The sequence below is a fragment of the Chinchilla lanigera genome, unplaced genomic scaffold (assembly GCF_000276665.1).
Source record: "Chinchilla lanigera isolate Chin_1 unplaced genomic scaffold, ChiLan1.0 scaffold00053, whole genome shotgun sequence".
Lineage (NCBI taxonomy): Eukaryota > Metazoa > Chordata > Mammalia > Rodentia > Chinchillidae > Chinchilla > Chinchilla lanigera.
This window is the reverse complement of record NW_004955454.1, coordinates 13,982,820-13,998,991: the sequence shown is the minus strand read 5'-3', so window position 1 is coordinate 13,998,991 and position 16,172 is coordinate 13,982,820. Positions and strand designations below refer to the sequence as shown.

General features: G+C 41.7%; 1 protein-coding gene across 1 annotated transcript in view; it reads right to left on the bottom strand.

Moving 5' to 3' along the window:
* The window catches only part of Rp1 (retinitis pigmentosa 1 (autosomal dominant)), a gene marked incomplete in the record, with an annotated part of 300,755 nt that overhangs the window by 83,319 nt on the left and 201,264 nt on the right, over window positions 1–16,172 (bottom strand). The window contains 3 exon segments of the mRNA XM_013520200.1: window positions 2,581–2,625; window positions 2,932–2,990; window positions 12,821–12,975. Of these exon segments, the coding sequence (XP_013375654.1) occupies window positions 2,581–2,625; window positions 2,932–2,990; window positions 12,821–12,975 (259 nt within the window).

Genomic DNA, 16,172 nt, shown 5'->3' with positions numbered 1-16,172 from the left:
AAACAGTAAAAGAGACTATAAGCAAAACGTGAGTCAGGATCACTCGGCACACAAGAAGGAGGGGGTCACACTTGTGATAAACGCAGGGCTCCAGGCCAGAAGCAAGGGAGGCTATGGCATGAACAAGAGGTGGGACTGGACCTGAGGGTTTTTAGTGCAACACAAGGGACTATGTCCTTGGCCAAAGGTCAAGCTCCAAGCAAATGTCAGCAAAGGAAGAACACCAAAAACCCAATCTGTCTCCACAAAGGTTGTGGGTTAAAAAAAAAAAAATGATTAATATGGAAAACAACAGTAAGAACAACATTCTCCCCTGACCTTTAAAACCGTCTTTTCACTTGGGTCTGGAATAAGGCTGAAAGCTAAAGATCTATAAATCTAGCCTAATGAATTACAACACAACAAAATAAATCCAAAGACATGGAAGGTAGATACCCATACACGCACTGTTAATGACCGAAGACAATTAGAAGCAGTTCCTTTTTAAAGCAAGAACAGTTCAGATGCTGGAAACAATCTACTAGCACTCAAATTCTACATAGGCTACTTGCCACCAGTGTGACTTTAGACAGCTTAAAAATCTCTGGGTCCTTCAGTTGCACCACCTGTAAAATGAAGTAACGATACCAGGTGCCTCGTGTGGTTATCATGAAGATTACACATTCGATTTACCTGAAACACTTAGACTATGCAGTCAGTCCTGCACATGTTCACCACTGACGCTGCCATTACTGCTTTGATCCATATTCTACCAGGGACCTACACAGCACTTAGGATGAGAAAAGATGCCATTTAATATATGATATGGCTGCCTGCCTGATCCTTCAAAAGTATCTTGAGAAAACATATTAGAATGAGCATTTGAATTTACTCTGCAATATAAAGTTATTAGCATTGATGTGGGGCAAGATGTAAGGACACTATGCAAAAGGCACTGTCAACAAGACATTCAGTCTAGTGATGCATATCAAAAATATCTCACAATGAAGTTCAGTTTGAGTAACGCAGAAGTTCTTCTATGAGAATGATTTTTACCTATACAAGTTATAAATATTTAGAATTATAAGGTATCATGATTAGGAACTATGTCTCCTTATAGGAGTTAACTAAACAGAGCTAAGAGTAATGATACATAATTGTATTCAATGATAATCACCTCAATATGAAGTTAAAATGAACCCAGCTGACTCCTTCTCTTGTCTTTCCTTTCTTAAACTAAAGGAGCATTTTGGTCTACCTTCTCCCTACTGCAACTACACAGAAGGACATGAATTTCAGCAACATGCTCCACACACATTCAAAATCCACAACTCGGGCTTCCTTTCAACACTCTTAGCCCCGGTGCAGTGTGGAACCTCAGTATTACAGCACTCACCCTCCCAGCTTCTTTCCACACCAGGCAGTACCTCACTGGCACAACTAACGTGCCTGCAGGATCACAGCCCAGGGAGTATTAAACATTACATTCTTCAGAATTTAAAAACTACATAACATAGAACCATTCACAAATTGTGACACTATCATGTGAACAAAACAACACGAATAAGTAATTCTAAGTAAACAAATAATAGTTTATTTTAATCAAAATTACACATGATAAAGCATAACTAACCAGCCTCTACATAAACAAACACCTCTTCTGTATAAGGTAATTTCATTATGCCTTCTAGATGTTGATTTTGTGGCTCAGATTATTGACAAATAACTGGATATTTTCAGCTTTAATTATAATAACCCAGTCTAAAATTATTAGATCTGTCTCATCAAGTTCTGGAAGTAATGGATAACCTTTCTATTTGAGATATCATTTCAAGCTTTATTACTTAAAAGCTTAAGAACCAGACCATTTGAGGCCTTTTAAATTTTTTAAGAGATTCTGAAAGATTAGTAAAATTATACCCATACATGCACAAACTCTTCCTTGTAAAATCAGTTTCAAAAAGTACAATATAAGCAGAAGTACAATCTTCAGTACAAATAAATGCAAATGTGACTTCAAGCTAGTTGCCACACAGGACACGAACTGTTTTTATCTCTGTAGCCAGTGTAATAAGTGTAAGTGTTTAAGAATATAATAATAATGTTAATCTTGACCAAGTTACTCAATGAAATGCACATTTTTTAAAACACAGAGGTTTATTTATCTGCATATATATTTGTTCATTTTGTTCAGATCAACTTTAAAATGTATACATATTAATAACACAATTCTTGGCTGATTTGAAGAGGATCTAATAGACAAGCTAAATGTAAAAGATTTAAAAAGAAAACTTACAAACTAATATGCAAACCAATAAAAAGTCCAACTAATAGAAATTAATCATTTGGAAAATGGTTACTTCCCCATATATCTAAATTAATTGAGGGACGTGTTAAGAAAAAAGCATCTGGGGCTAACGTTGCTCATTTATACAAAGCAAATTACACTTCAGTGCTTATTCCTGCACCCATGTAAAGTTTTTTAAACAATAGTTTAAGTGCAATAAAAATGTACTACAAAATTGTGCAAGCCAGGTGATGAGGAAAAAGGAATACATTATTTTAGAATATTAAAAGATGAAAAGTAGCAATGACATTTACCATTTTCTTCCTCTTGTATTTTAAGCTGATGATTTATTTGCATTTCTGCAAAAATAAAAGTGAAGCACAGTTAATAATAGATCTGTCTGACGATACTGTAAGTGGGGGAAAGAAGTGTGAGTTTAACTCTTTAACAGTGGCAGAACCTTAGGTTGATTTTCAACAAAGTAGAACATAAAGCATTGCTAAGAAACTCTTTAGATGTATTTGTATCTGCACCTTGAAGAATAACTGTAACTCTCATACAAAAAGGTACTCGTCTGAGAGTACTGGGGAATCATCTTCCAGGCTGTCCAGATGTAATAAAACCACCTTGTACTTTCTTCTACTGATGACTTCATGAATCCTCACCTTGAAGATAAAGTTCAATTTCTGAATAAATTATTCCTTGCGACATATAGGGAATCCACCTGAAGAATACGGAAAAATAAAAAAATTAATGTATTTTCTTGATTTTTTCCAATAAGCTTGATTCTGCATTGATTTTGCATTCTGCAAGGTAACTATAAAAACAGCTTTTTATAGTTACAGCCAAACACAAGCCAAACTGTTGCATACTCAACATTACACTAAAAATAGCCAGAACAGCGGCTGGAACCATAAAATACGATCTGCCTGGGGTCATCAGTCCTCGGTCACTAGCGCCTGTCAGTGCCACCGGGGCTGCAGCAGAGCACACGAAGGGCCTGGTGTGAACAGAGGCAAGAGCGCGTTGAAGATCTTGAGCCAGCCTAGAGAGGGTAGCCTGCCCACTGGCTTGTCACAGAACATAATTCCACCATGTGAATCTTTTCTCTCTGAAAGTCTTTGTCTTGCATTTACATGATTTCCTCTAAAATCTTCCTCAGTACCTTCAAAAAGAATTGTATTACATTAAAGTATGGTAAAAATGCTACCACTTTAGAAACTAGGCTTCAGGTAATAGCTCACAGATACCTTCCCTCTAAATCAGACAACCCTGTGCTAGAAGCTCCCTGTTGCAGGAAAAGTCAAGATTAGATTCAATAAACCAGCTTTCCTACTGACTGTTTCTGTGATCTTAGCCTCTTAAAGCTTCGTTTTGCTGACTAAATTACCCACTTCATAGAATTGTTATGAAGCTGAAATAAAAAGCCATGCAAAAGTATTCTACAAGCTATTAAGCAGTACATAACTGTAATTATTTTACCACAAACCCCACAGCTACTGCTATCCTTCATTAAACCGTTCATTCCTTCCATTTATCCATCCATCTGTCCACTGGGTAAGTTTGGGGAAAGTGCCTTCTGCGTGCCAGGCTCTTCGCTAACTGCAGAAGGTGCTTCCAAGTAAAGGAGGGGAACTGGTGTATGAAGATATAAATGCAATGCAATATCGTGAATGATGTAAGAGATACAAATAGAACAGGAGCAGAAAAGGCGACTCTAAACGCCTTTAAAGGAAAGCACAAAGGAATGAAGAGCAAGAAATTTCATCTATGAGGGGATATTTGAGGTGCAGTTGGGACGACAAGTAGATACCCGACAGGCAATGAGGTCAGAGAGGACGCTGCAGAACGAGGGAGGGTGGCCCTGGAAAAGGCGTGGAGATGTGATGAGATTCCGTGCAGCTGAGCGCCGGAAGCCGCTGGGTCAGACAGCTGGGGAGCCCGTGGGCAGGAGGGTGCTGAGGGTGCGCGGCACTCACTGATGGGGGAGGGGTCACAGAATCTGAAAACGTCACCGAATTTAGAGGCAGAGCTCTACTATACTGGCCTTCAAGTCACCAAACGAGATCAGACATGGCGCGTAAAAGTGAACTGTGGGCTCCTACGGTCTCCAGCTGTCAGGACCATTCACCTGTCAACTTTTCAAAAGCTGCAACAGATCCCATTTCCTCCTGACCACCGCAGCTCACGGTGTGCTTTCTCTCCCTCCCCTGGAATCCAGCATCACACACTACAACTTACCTTCCACATTTCGTCTACCTATAGTTATGTAAGCTTGCTTTATTGGTTGAGTTTTGGTTAATGTACCCATCTTTCCAGTTAGACTGTCTCCATAATGAGTTCATCAACCAGAATAAAGGTATTTGGTTTTATGTTTAAGGATATGTAACACAGGCTCTGGCCTTGCATGGAAATGCATGCTTGTAATGCTCGCTGCTCGGAGGCTGAGACAGCAGGATGTCGAGCCTGAGCCCAGCCTGGGCAACTTACGGAGACCTTGTCTCAAATAAAAAATACAAATGGCTAGGATGCAGCTCAGTGGTAGGGTGCTTGCCTAGCGTGCACGAGGCCCCAGGTTTAATCTCCAGTATCACAAAAGCCAAGGAGCAGAGAGGGAGCGAGGACGGCAAGGAGAGAGGGAAGAGGGAAAGGTGGATACAGTTCTGGATTAGGAGTGGGGCCAGACTCATTCCAGATCTCACTAACGATACAATCCTAACCCACAGACTCTCTTGATCTTTCTAAGCCACAGTTTCCCATTTGTAAACTGTGGATAATAACAATGATAACAATAATAATAATAGTAGTAGTACTAGTAATACACAATAGGAATGCAGGTTTAAATGCATACACACTTATCATGGTGTCTGACATACGATAAATGGTTAATAAATGTCAGTTAATACTGTATTTTTTCATCACCAAGTGCAACACCTTCTATGCAGCCGATAACGCAGCAAGTATATTTGGGGTGACTGGCAGTCCACCAACAACCGTCCCTCCTCCGGCAGCTGTGCTGAAAAGAGGTGGGCCTTGAGCACCATTCTGCTGTACCAGGGGACGCACTGGCCAGAGAAGGAAGGGATGCCTAGCCCAGGCGCAGTCAGTCTGATGTTCTCTCTTGAACTTGACCTAGAGATAGAGAACGGTGACCACACGGGGGCTCCTCAGTGTCGCTGAGGCCAGCTGGTACCACCGAACCCAGAGCTGGTCACAAGCCAGCGACACCAGAGAGCGGGACCCGATCTGCAGAAAGAACAGAGCTTTTTGATGAAGACTCCCTGACAATGCAGACACGGCGAGCGGCTCTTGCTGAGTTTAGCTGGTTCACGATGCCCAGGTTTATTTCTTAAACAGGGGTCCTCCTACGAATGTCACCGGCGAAGCTGTCCTTTCTAAAACTGCTTTAGTGAATTTCTCCTTCCTGCAAGCAAGCCAGGGTTTATAATCTGAATAAATTTTCCTGAAAATCACACTCCCTGGTCTTGTCTTTAATCTAGTCAATCCTTGAAAACCTCTCCTATGGTTTTTTCACAATATACTGGCCAAGAAACAATACAATACCCTTAAAGCCAGAGAAACATTGAGTACTGGGCACCTATTAAAAATTATTCCTTCTGGATTACTGTAGGCTCTGATGTCTCAAAAACTTGCAGTCATCAGGACTATTCAAACAATCTCCCTCGGGGGCCATCACTTCTATGAAATGCTTACAAAATAGTTTTATACTGCCATCAGATCTTTATTCTAAAAAAATCCTCTAACCATTCTGAATGAGAACAGGACAGTTTTTAGTTGCCCTAGATAAGAGTCGGTTGCAGCATGCACCTATTTTCTCCCACATATGTTTCTATAACCAAATGTGCTGCAATAGACCCTCCAAAACAAAAACAAGCCGAAGAGAACCAACCAAGGTTAGGAGTTAAAGATTGTGAGTCACGTTTCCTGCATTAGAACAAGAAGGTCCCCCCCACACACCCCCCCCAAACAGATGGGAAAAGTGGCTGGAGCAGTATGGTTTGAGAGGAGTAGAGCTGATATTAAAGGAAAGCAACAAAAAGCAGGCAAGAAATCTTTCTGGCCCTGGAACACCATACTACTAATGTAAGCACCAGCAGAAGAACACCTCCGTTCAGGAAAGGGTCCCCTTTCACTGGTCCAGCTAAAAGGAAGGCAGAAAAGCAAAGCTCTCTAAGTCTTTAAGACTAGAGAGGACACACCATGGAACGTGTCCTCCACCTAGACATGCTGGGGAAGAACATAAGAAGGCCAGGAGTGGTACAGATTATATTTTGTCTGACAAACATTTTAGACAGGGCAGCTGCTCAGACACACTGAAAACGGGAAAAGATATCCTTGCAGGCTCCGAATCTCCACCCCTACCCTGAAAAAAACGAGCAAGAGCACGCCTGGGCCTCGTTCCGTCAGTCTCCCGCCTTCATGGCTTGTCACTCTCGCACCACGGAGCGCCTCAAGCCGGCAAAAGAGCACAGAGACGGCAGCAGCGCAAACGCAGCCTCAGAACAGCACGCAATGATTAATAGTGGCCTCTTTGGGGAAAAAAATTAGCAAAGTCAAATGATTCCTCACTGTCTCACGATAATTTTTATTATTCTAGTCTCTCTGTAAAAATAATATTTTATATTTCTGTACTTAATCAAAATCTCTACATCATTTTTTACCTACGTTGCTGATCATTTCTTACCAGCAGTAAGAACGAAGCATGGAAAATGCTTTGCAAGCGATAAGAACAGTCTCCCTATTAGCCAGATAGGGAAAATACAACCGTTTGTATATAGGTTAATTACTGTGAAAGTAAATAAATGCATAAATTTTTTTAAAGAAACATCTGAGGATGCTACAGAAGGAACTCAAAGATTAGGTGACACCTAAGGTTTCTTCCTAGTGGGATTGCATTACGGTTTTGACTACTTTCTTCTTTCCTTCCTTTTATCCTTCCCCTATTTTTCTATAAATACTGGCCAAATTCCTCCTTGCTATAAGATACGCTGTTGGACAATAAAAAGAAATGTGTGAGACCCTTCCTTGAAGAAAGTTGTCATCTGGTACCTGAGACAAACACACTCGCTATGACAGTAACTAACACTATGTAATAAGTATTGCACAGAGGTTTAAACCAAGCCCTGGAGGATTTTTTTAAAAGGTAAAAATGAGCTCATCCTTGGTTGAGCAAGCAGAGAAAGCTTCATGGCACGGATAGCAGTTTGTCCTAGGCCTCAAAAGGTAAAGATTTCAATAAGCAAAAGAAAGAAAAAAAAAAAAGATTTCAATAAGCAGAGAAAGGATAAAGTGAGCTAAGATCTTCGAGGTATGATTAGCAGTGTCCCTGGAGAATATTTAGTCAAGGAAGCAAAACGCACTTTACTAAGGAGAACTGCAAGAGGATACTGGAAAGGTCAATGACTAAGGCGGGGAGTATAATTCATTTCAAACCTCTCAACACAAACTAACACTTGCACACAGGATGGCCTAGGTGTAAAGTTCCCTTTCCGACTGTAATTATGCAAGAGAAGGGCAGTGTTTCAACAGGATTCCCAGGTTCTATTCCTGTTCCTCTCCCCGAATGATTGTACTCAGCCCTGCTCTGCACAGGACTTAGCTTATAATTTATTCAAAACTTGACTAACTTACCACATACTTACTGAGCACCCACTATGTTGCATGTTTGTCTTGTGGACATTGAAGGTCCTTGCTTACAATCTCCTAAACGTCTTCAAGAATGATTTTCCTGCAATAACCACCAGAGATGACCCAGGGCAACTAAGCAAGGAAGATGCTTTGCAAGCGATGAGAACAGGGTCATGGAGGGGTGACTTTCCCCCCTGCAGGTGCACAGAACCTCTTACATCGAGTCGTGGCCCTGCTGGTACTTGAGACCTCAGTGATGCAACAATGGGGAAAGTGCCTCTTCCTGTCCAATAGCCAGGGTGAAGATACCACTGTCATAGGAGGTCATCCAGCAACTTTAATTTTTCAAGACTGAGATATATCCCCAGACAAATGAGCCATATTTTTCTTAAAAATCATACCTCTGCTAATTCTAAGAGCAACTGTTAGGCTCTTTGTTATTATTAACAGTTGAACTTGATAATTTAATGATCATTTTGTTTATATGTGTCTTAGTGAAATCAAAGAAGAGTTAGACCTTTTAGACTTCATGTTCTAATTCCAAATGTACCACGTTCTCCGATTTTTAGAGCTCATGTTGTCCTGATTAATACATGGTCCTTGGTTCAATTTATTACACGTATAAATTTAACCTATTCAGTTCCAGGAACCACAGTAGTAAGTGAAAGTCAAAGATATTGATCAGTCCAACCTTGAGAGAAAGTCTACTGAGAATTAGAAGAGTATGGTAGGTAGATAAGCACATTCACATCTACCTCAGCACAGCGAGTGCTGTGTTAACATCACACGTCTTCTGAAAGGTATACAGGAAAGTTGTACTACCCAAGCTGAGGCTTCAGAAAAGACTTCCCAGCAAGCACCGTGCAGTTTATGCCAATGCACCGGTGAAGACAGAGGTGAAGGGGCTCGGGACTACGGGTACCAGGAAAGGCCAAGAGTGAGGTGAGCGGAGACAGGACGGCATCAGCCGAGAACACACTGATGGCTGAGGACAGCAGCGCGGATCTGCGTCCGCAGGCTCTGGCAGGGCCGTGGCCCCGCTGTGTGGCTAAAGCTGGTTTCGGCTACCATGATCCCCACACAGTGCAACCGCAGGAATACAGTAAAGGGCTTCTTTGCTTCTCCTGCTCAAGCACCTGCCTCGTCTGCCCGCAAGGGCCTGGGCATTTTAGCAGAGTAACAGAGCCTTTCCCCAACAGTTAGTAGGAAGGTACTGAGGACTGGGAAACACTGCATGTAGACCTGGAATGGAGGCAGCCTTCCGTACCCCGAAGTGCCCAGGACTTGCTGATGGCTGATTCTATCCATAGGAATCTGCTTTAAGTCTCTTTATCTCCCACTTTACCCAAAGGAAATGATCTCAACTGTTTAAAGAAAAAGCAATGAGCACTGAGTCAAATTGGCAAGACCTCCTTACAGGTGTTAGCTGCAGTACCGCTCAGGAGCACGGTCTCGGCTCCGCTTTGCTCTTCAGGTTAATATGCCTCGGGGTCACTCCACCTACTGCACAGCTGACCAAGAGAAGACAGAGTGGGTCATGCCTCTCTGCCTTGACCAATCAAGTTATGTCTGGATTTTTTATCAGTTATTTGCATTTAACTTTTCAATTCCTACACCTATAGATTCTCCTTCTACTTAGAATTGCCTTAGGTAGGGCCTTTACCTCAAGAAACTTGTTCCTGAGAGCTCCTACCAGTGTCATGTCCCAAACCATCAGATCCAACAAGGTCTAACACTAAGGTCCCCGGCATTCCTCGTGTACAGGCAGAAAAGGTTGGCTGCAACTGCTTGCACATCTAGACCTCCCAAGACCAAGAGGGTTAACAAATCCATGTTATAAATCACACTGTTTCTGCACACACATACTGACATGCACGATATACATACATAATGCTACGAGCTTGATAATGCAGAAACACAGCGATCTCTAAGTTAATGCTAACTTACATTGTGGTAGTTACTCAAATAGTGTTCCCCCCAAATTCACATCTACGTAAACCCTCAGAATGTGATCTTTCTGGGAAGCAGCGACTTGCACATGTGACTGAGTAAACTGAGGTCACGCTGGAGCAGAGCGGTCATAGTCCAAAGACTAGCATCTGATAAGGAGAGACGCTGTCACAAAGGAAAGACAGCCGCGTGACAGCAAAGGCGGATAAAGGCCCGATGCATCAACAGCCATGGAACGCCAAGGGCTGTGAGCAGCCACCGGGAAGCTGGGAGAGGTCAGGAGAGGTTGTCTCCCATGCCCTGTAGGGGAAGAATGGCTTCGCCAACACCTGCACTTCTGACCACTTGCCTCTAAACTGTGAGAGAATACATTTCTGTTGTTTAAAAACACCAAGTGTGTGGGACTTCATTACAGCAGCCACAGGAAACTACAGTAATACAATTAATGCATAAGAATAGTCAAATGAATTTGTAAATTTACTTGAATGTTGACCCTAGTCAGATACAAATTTTTCTCACTCCAAACCTCAAATAGCCAAACCTTCGGTGTAAATGGCAGAAATTCGGTGGTATGTACTCTTCTCTATAGAGGCAGAAAAATAGTATTTTCAGGTATAGAAATAAAATGACAGCATAAGGACGTGGGTGCTCCCTGGAGGGGAGGGAGGGTGTGAGAGTCTGCAGGAAGCGTCTGTGGCGCACAGAAGCGCCTCCCCAGAGCTCAGCTCTCTCACCCAGGCGCTTCCCTACCTCGCTCACAAACGGACATGCATGTGGCGGTCTTGCCACTCCAACTCACAAGCACTGTAAATTCTTGCTCTTAAGGAAGCTCCAAGAAGCATGACCAAGATTATCCTTCCGCTTCCTTTCTGGAATATGCCCACCTGCATCGCAGACAAATGACTCACATCTCTGGGTGCCCAGCCCCCTGGACCTCAGACTGCAAGGAGACTGCCCAGCCCAGCCCCGCCATGCAGCCGCAAGTTCTCTTCTATCCTCCTGGATGCAGCCTTCCAGACTCCATGTTCCTTAGGGGATGCTGTCACCGACCTCTCGCATGCACACAGAACGCTCTGGGCTTAAAGAAACACTGTAAATAGTTTCAGAATGGTCCCTCTGCTGTAAGAAGGAAGCTTCTACGCTCCTGTTCTGTTCCTGCAGTTACATTCTTCATTTCTTTAAGAACTAAGGAAGTAGGATCTGTATACTCTCTTTATATCTACAGAACAGGAAGGAATGAGATTTTATAACTACTTTCTTCATCAGATTATCACATGAATGAGCACCAGTGCTATTATTTCTTCAGGACTTACCTTGTGCAAGGCATCAAATATCAGCATTTGATGGTCAGGATGATGTATTTTGGCCTGTTATTCTGGGCCATTTAATATATTTTGTAAATTTCTTCAGATATAATCCATTCACACTAATTAAGCTATCACTACGCCTCTTCCTTCCACACAGGACCATGTTAGACTCATAATAAGAAATAAGGTAGCAGAGATGGGTGAGTAGAGGCAGTGGGGTGATGGTGGTGGAGGCTGCGTGGATTGCATGAATGTACGTGCAGATAGCAATGGTGGCTATGCATAAATCTAGAGACTCCTTTAGTAGACTTTATACTTAAAAGAAATAAACTAAGTTGATGTGATCAAGTACAGCAGAATGGAGAAGTCCCTGGCTGAAGCACTCCCTAGTGATCAACAGACGTGCGGGAATAACATACAGTACCACCTCACACCTGGGTTGCCTGGGCACTGGGGTGGGAGCAGCTAGAGACATCCAAGTCCTCTTCACTGCTGTGCCCCTCATTATATAGGGAGGCTTGTGATACGCACAGCACAGAGTAACCACAGGGGAAAAGAAAAATTACTTGGTTTGTTTGTTTTTTGTCTTTTTGAGATAGGGTCTCCATATGCAGCTCAGGCTGGCCTTGCCCCCAGCCTGGTCTCAAACTCGAAATGATCCTCCTGCCTCAGCCTCCTGAGTGCTGGGATTATAAGTGTGTGCCACCACGCCCACTTGAAAAATTATTTTTGGGTGGATTTCCTAATCTACACCCTTGGATTCCTAGTGCTTGTTTTGCCTAATTTATGTTTTGCTTCACTTCCTATCGATAATCCATTTGAATGAAAGGCTACAGGACATCTCCAACACTGACAAACATAGCCCAAGTTTTTCACCCACGCATCCACAATAGATAGGGTTCTAATGAAGAAACTATTCATACTCGATCCCATTCATGAGTCTGGGACTGACTTCTTCTCTGTAATTGAGAGACTAAGCAAAAATAACAATAAGTGCCCATGCAGCCGAAAATGGGAGTTTTCTTGAGATAACAGAACTCAGCAAAGAACTAGAGAGCAAAGCTTCTTCCTACTCAAATAACTGCTGTTGATCTAAGCAAGACTGTTGATGAGATGTGCAGAGGGAAGAATCTGTGATGTCTGGGGCTCATACACAAGAGCAGTCGGGCCAGGTCAGGAAGGGAGGGAGTTTCTCCTGGGACTCACCTTACAGGGCTCACAGGAAAGCACAGCTTGTCTAGATTAAACCTTTGTCTTCCATACATTCTGTGCTAAAGTTCTTCTCTCTAAAATTCTCTACTCTAATCCCCTTATGAAATTTTTGTATCACTACAATCTTAGTAACTTAAAGAAGCCAAAAGTTAAACAAATATTCTCTCTATTTATGTACTAATGTGCAGTATTCAACTTTTGAGCTCTTGTGACACAGAATATTTTGGCAAAAAGATATAAGATGAGACATTCCTAAAATGCTTAGCAAGTGGTTATTTACTTAAACACACAATCAGTGACAAATGTTGCACAATGTGCGGTTCTGAGTAAATGATACAAATCCATAACCTACAGCACACACCACAGACACACACACACATGCGTGTTATCCACTGTGAAACACACTCCTCTGAAGTACCACAGAGGCCCGCCTTACCTTTCACAGGTGAAGGTGCACTCAGACGCAGCGCCGGGTTCCCTGACCACGACCTTCTCACAGTACCAGTACTGTGACTCGTCACCGGCCTCACAGCGCAGCAGCACCTTCTGCAGTTTCCCGAGCGACACTGCCTCTACCTCAAATTCATCAGCCTGGAGCAGGAGACAGAAAGCCACAGTAACAGCTGCAGTCCAGCAAACGATAAACACTGGCAACAGTCAGAGCCCGAGGCTGCCAGGAGCAGCACAAATTTTAAAAGAGATAATGTTACTGCAGTTAGCGTCAAAGAGAGCAACGAAGGAAGAAAAAGAAGCACATTATACTTTAGCTCTTAAAATACGTTTTGGCTGTTTTTTCTCTCTCGCAATTTTGTTTTATTCTCTTCCAGTATCTCCAGTGTGAACAACACACCCCGACAGCAGAGCTTCCTCCGGGTGCCTTCCTCTGACTTCAACCCCTCCCCGAGAAGCAGCTCATTAGGACGTGAGGTTGACAGCCACGGCACCTAAGGTAGAACATGTCCTTTCCACAAATACTGACATACTTTAAGCATGAAAGACTTTTTAAAAAATTTCCCCTCCTTTTCTTCCAGAAATCCCTTTGGTGCATTTTTCTCTGAATATGAAAATAAAGCACATTCTTCAGTTGGTTGTGAAAAAGCCCCCTCTAACCCTCATTCCTAAATAGAAAGAATTCCATTACGGGGACTTAGGGATGGTAACATCATGCATCTATGGCATCCCCGTTTCTTGCCCTGTTTCTCTTTTTGCTTCTTACTGCTTTACATTCATTCTGCTCCTCCCACTATTCGCTATTAGAATTAATCTGAATATCATCAATGTTTAATTTTCTGTCACCCAGTACATTGCACTTCTCTCCTCGAATTCTCCTGAATAGTGAAATGACAGAGCTCTTTCTAAACAGGTTCTTGATTACCTAACAATGTTTGGTTGGCTTCTCAAGCTATATTTCTCTTTCTTTCATTTCTTTTATTTCTTCTTTCTTTCCTTTCTTTCTGCCCCTGCACATAACCTCTCACACTCTTTCCTCCTTCTTTGCTGGGCACAAATATATCATCTATTACAAAAATCTGCTTTTTCTTCTTTCTTACATTCTCTTTGCTTCTCTGCAGCTTTTTCCCTGTCTTTCCTTCTTTTTCTTTTTTCTCACTTTTCCTAATTCCCAGCCTATTTTACATCAGTAGTATTCCCTTGTCTTCCTGAGCTATTAAAAACTTGAAAATTATTTAAATAAGTTTTATATGTTTATAGAGCATAGGATTATCTCTTTAGATGTTGTGATTACCAATAATCACAACATCCTGCTAGATTACCAATAATCACAAGATCTGCTAGGGACAGATCTTAGTACTCTGAATAGCATGAGTAGGTATCAGTACACTGAAGCCAAGGACACGTCAGAGGGAGAGACCCACCTGGCAAAGACATGTCTGTCACAGTGGCAGAGCTTTCTATCCCATCATGTCTACAACCTTTAACACAACAGTGATGGGAAAACAATGCGATAACATGCCTTCAAAATTCCTAACTCTAAAAAGATCTCACTAATACTGAGGCTATGAATTTCCACAGAACTCAAAAACTGATGAAAATGACTGGAGAGAGCAAGAGACAGACAAGCAGCGGAGTGAAACAGTAAGACGACCAACCAATTTAAAGATGTAACTAAGGCGCTGAATGCCGCTCACTAAATGGCCAAGTTTGTAGAAGAAACAAACAAGCCGCTGAATGAACCTGGAAAGACAACGCAGGGTACAAAAAACCACTTCAATAAAGAATTAGAGGATATGAAAGGAATCAAGCAGAAATCCTAGAAATTGAAAAAAACTGAATTGAAGAGCTTATCAGTAGGTGTAATCAGTCAGAAGGGAATAGCAGGACTTGAGGACAGGGTGATACAGTAGAACATTTATTCAGCAATACACAAAACACAGTGAGAAGATGATCCACGAGCTCCTACACGACTCTAAAACAACAAACCTACGGGTAACTGGAGTTGACGGAGAGCTGGAATCCAAAGGCTAAAAGGCATACTCACAAAAATTACTGCACAAGATTTTTCCAAGTCTAAGCAATGAGTGTGATACCAAGGTAAATGAGGCATTTAGAAACTGAAATCAACACAGCTAGAAAAGAACCTCTCCATGACACATCATAGTAAAAAAATCCTACAAATTCAGAACGAAGATGGGATATTAAAAGCTGTTAAGAGAAAATACCAAATGACTTCTGAAGGCAAACCCAGCAGTTTCTCAACACATTCTGAAAGGCTGGGAAAGTTTTCCATGCCCTAAAAGAAAAAAAATGCCAATCCAGATTTCTACACCCTGCAAAACTATCATTCAAAATAAATGAAGAAATAAAGATCTTTCACAACAAAGACAGATACATAAATTTATGAACACCAAAGCAACACTGCAGAAAATACTCAAGGGAAACAGAGTCTGTAAGTTAAACATCACCTAATATCCTAAAGGAAAGATTAATTCTCAGTAGGAGAGTAGTTAAATGAAGGAAAAATAAATCATCATTGGAAAAATAATACAATGACAGGAGTCAATAAGTAATTCTCAATGACAACTTTCAATGTAAATGGGCATTTCTCCCTAATCAAAAGACACAGAATGGCAGCTTGGACCAAAAAAAAAAAAAAAAAAAAAAAAAAAAAAAAAAAAAAAGAGAAAAAAGAAAAAAGAAAAAATAGAAGACACACATTCTTAATGTGGCAGTCCTCTACCAGGTCAGTTAAATATTCCTGGATACAAACTCACCCTCTCAAAGTACTCTCAAGGTAGGAACAAAGTAACGAGGATCAAAGTCATGGCAAATTCCACCCTCTTCCCCTAAGCCCTGAGTAAAAAACATCACTACTTCATCTAATCCCAATGATATCATCTTTCAAACCTGAAGATATTTTAAAACACTAACAATCTTAATTATTAGCTCAGGCTATCATTTGTCATTTGGACCTGGTGCTTTTTTTAACCCAACATCTTATCTTAAACCATAGTGGATGACACCCCCTACAAAAAAAATCCTGTAAGAAAAAAAGAGTAGTTGGGCATGGTGGCACACAGCTGCAATTCCAGCACTCAGGAGGCAGAGGTAGAACCATCCCGAGTTTGAGGCCAGCCTGGGATACACAAGCAAGTTCAAGTAAGTAGGCCAGCCGGTCCTATGTAGTAAGCCTCTGTCCAAAAAAACCCCAAAAAACCAAAAAACAAAAAAACCAAAAAAAAAACCTCACGCTAAAACCAAATAAACAAAAAATAAAGTACGCTTATGGGAAACAGAAGATGAGAACTGATTACATACACCAGAAGAAAGTT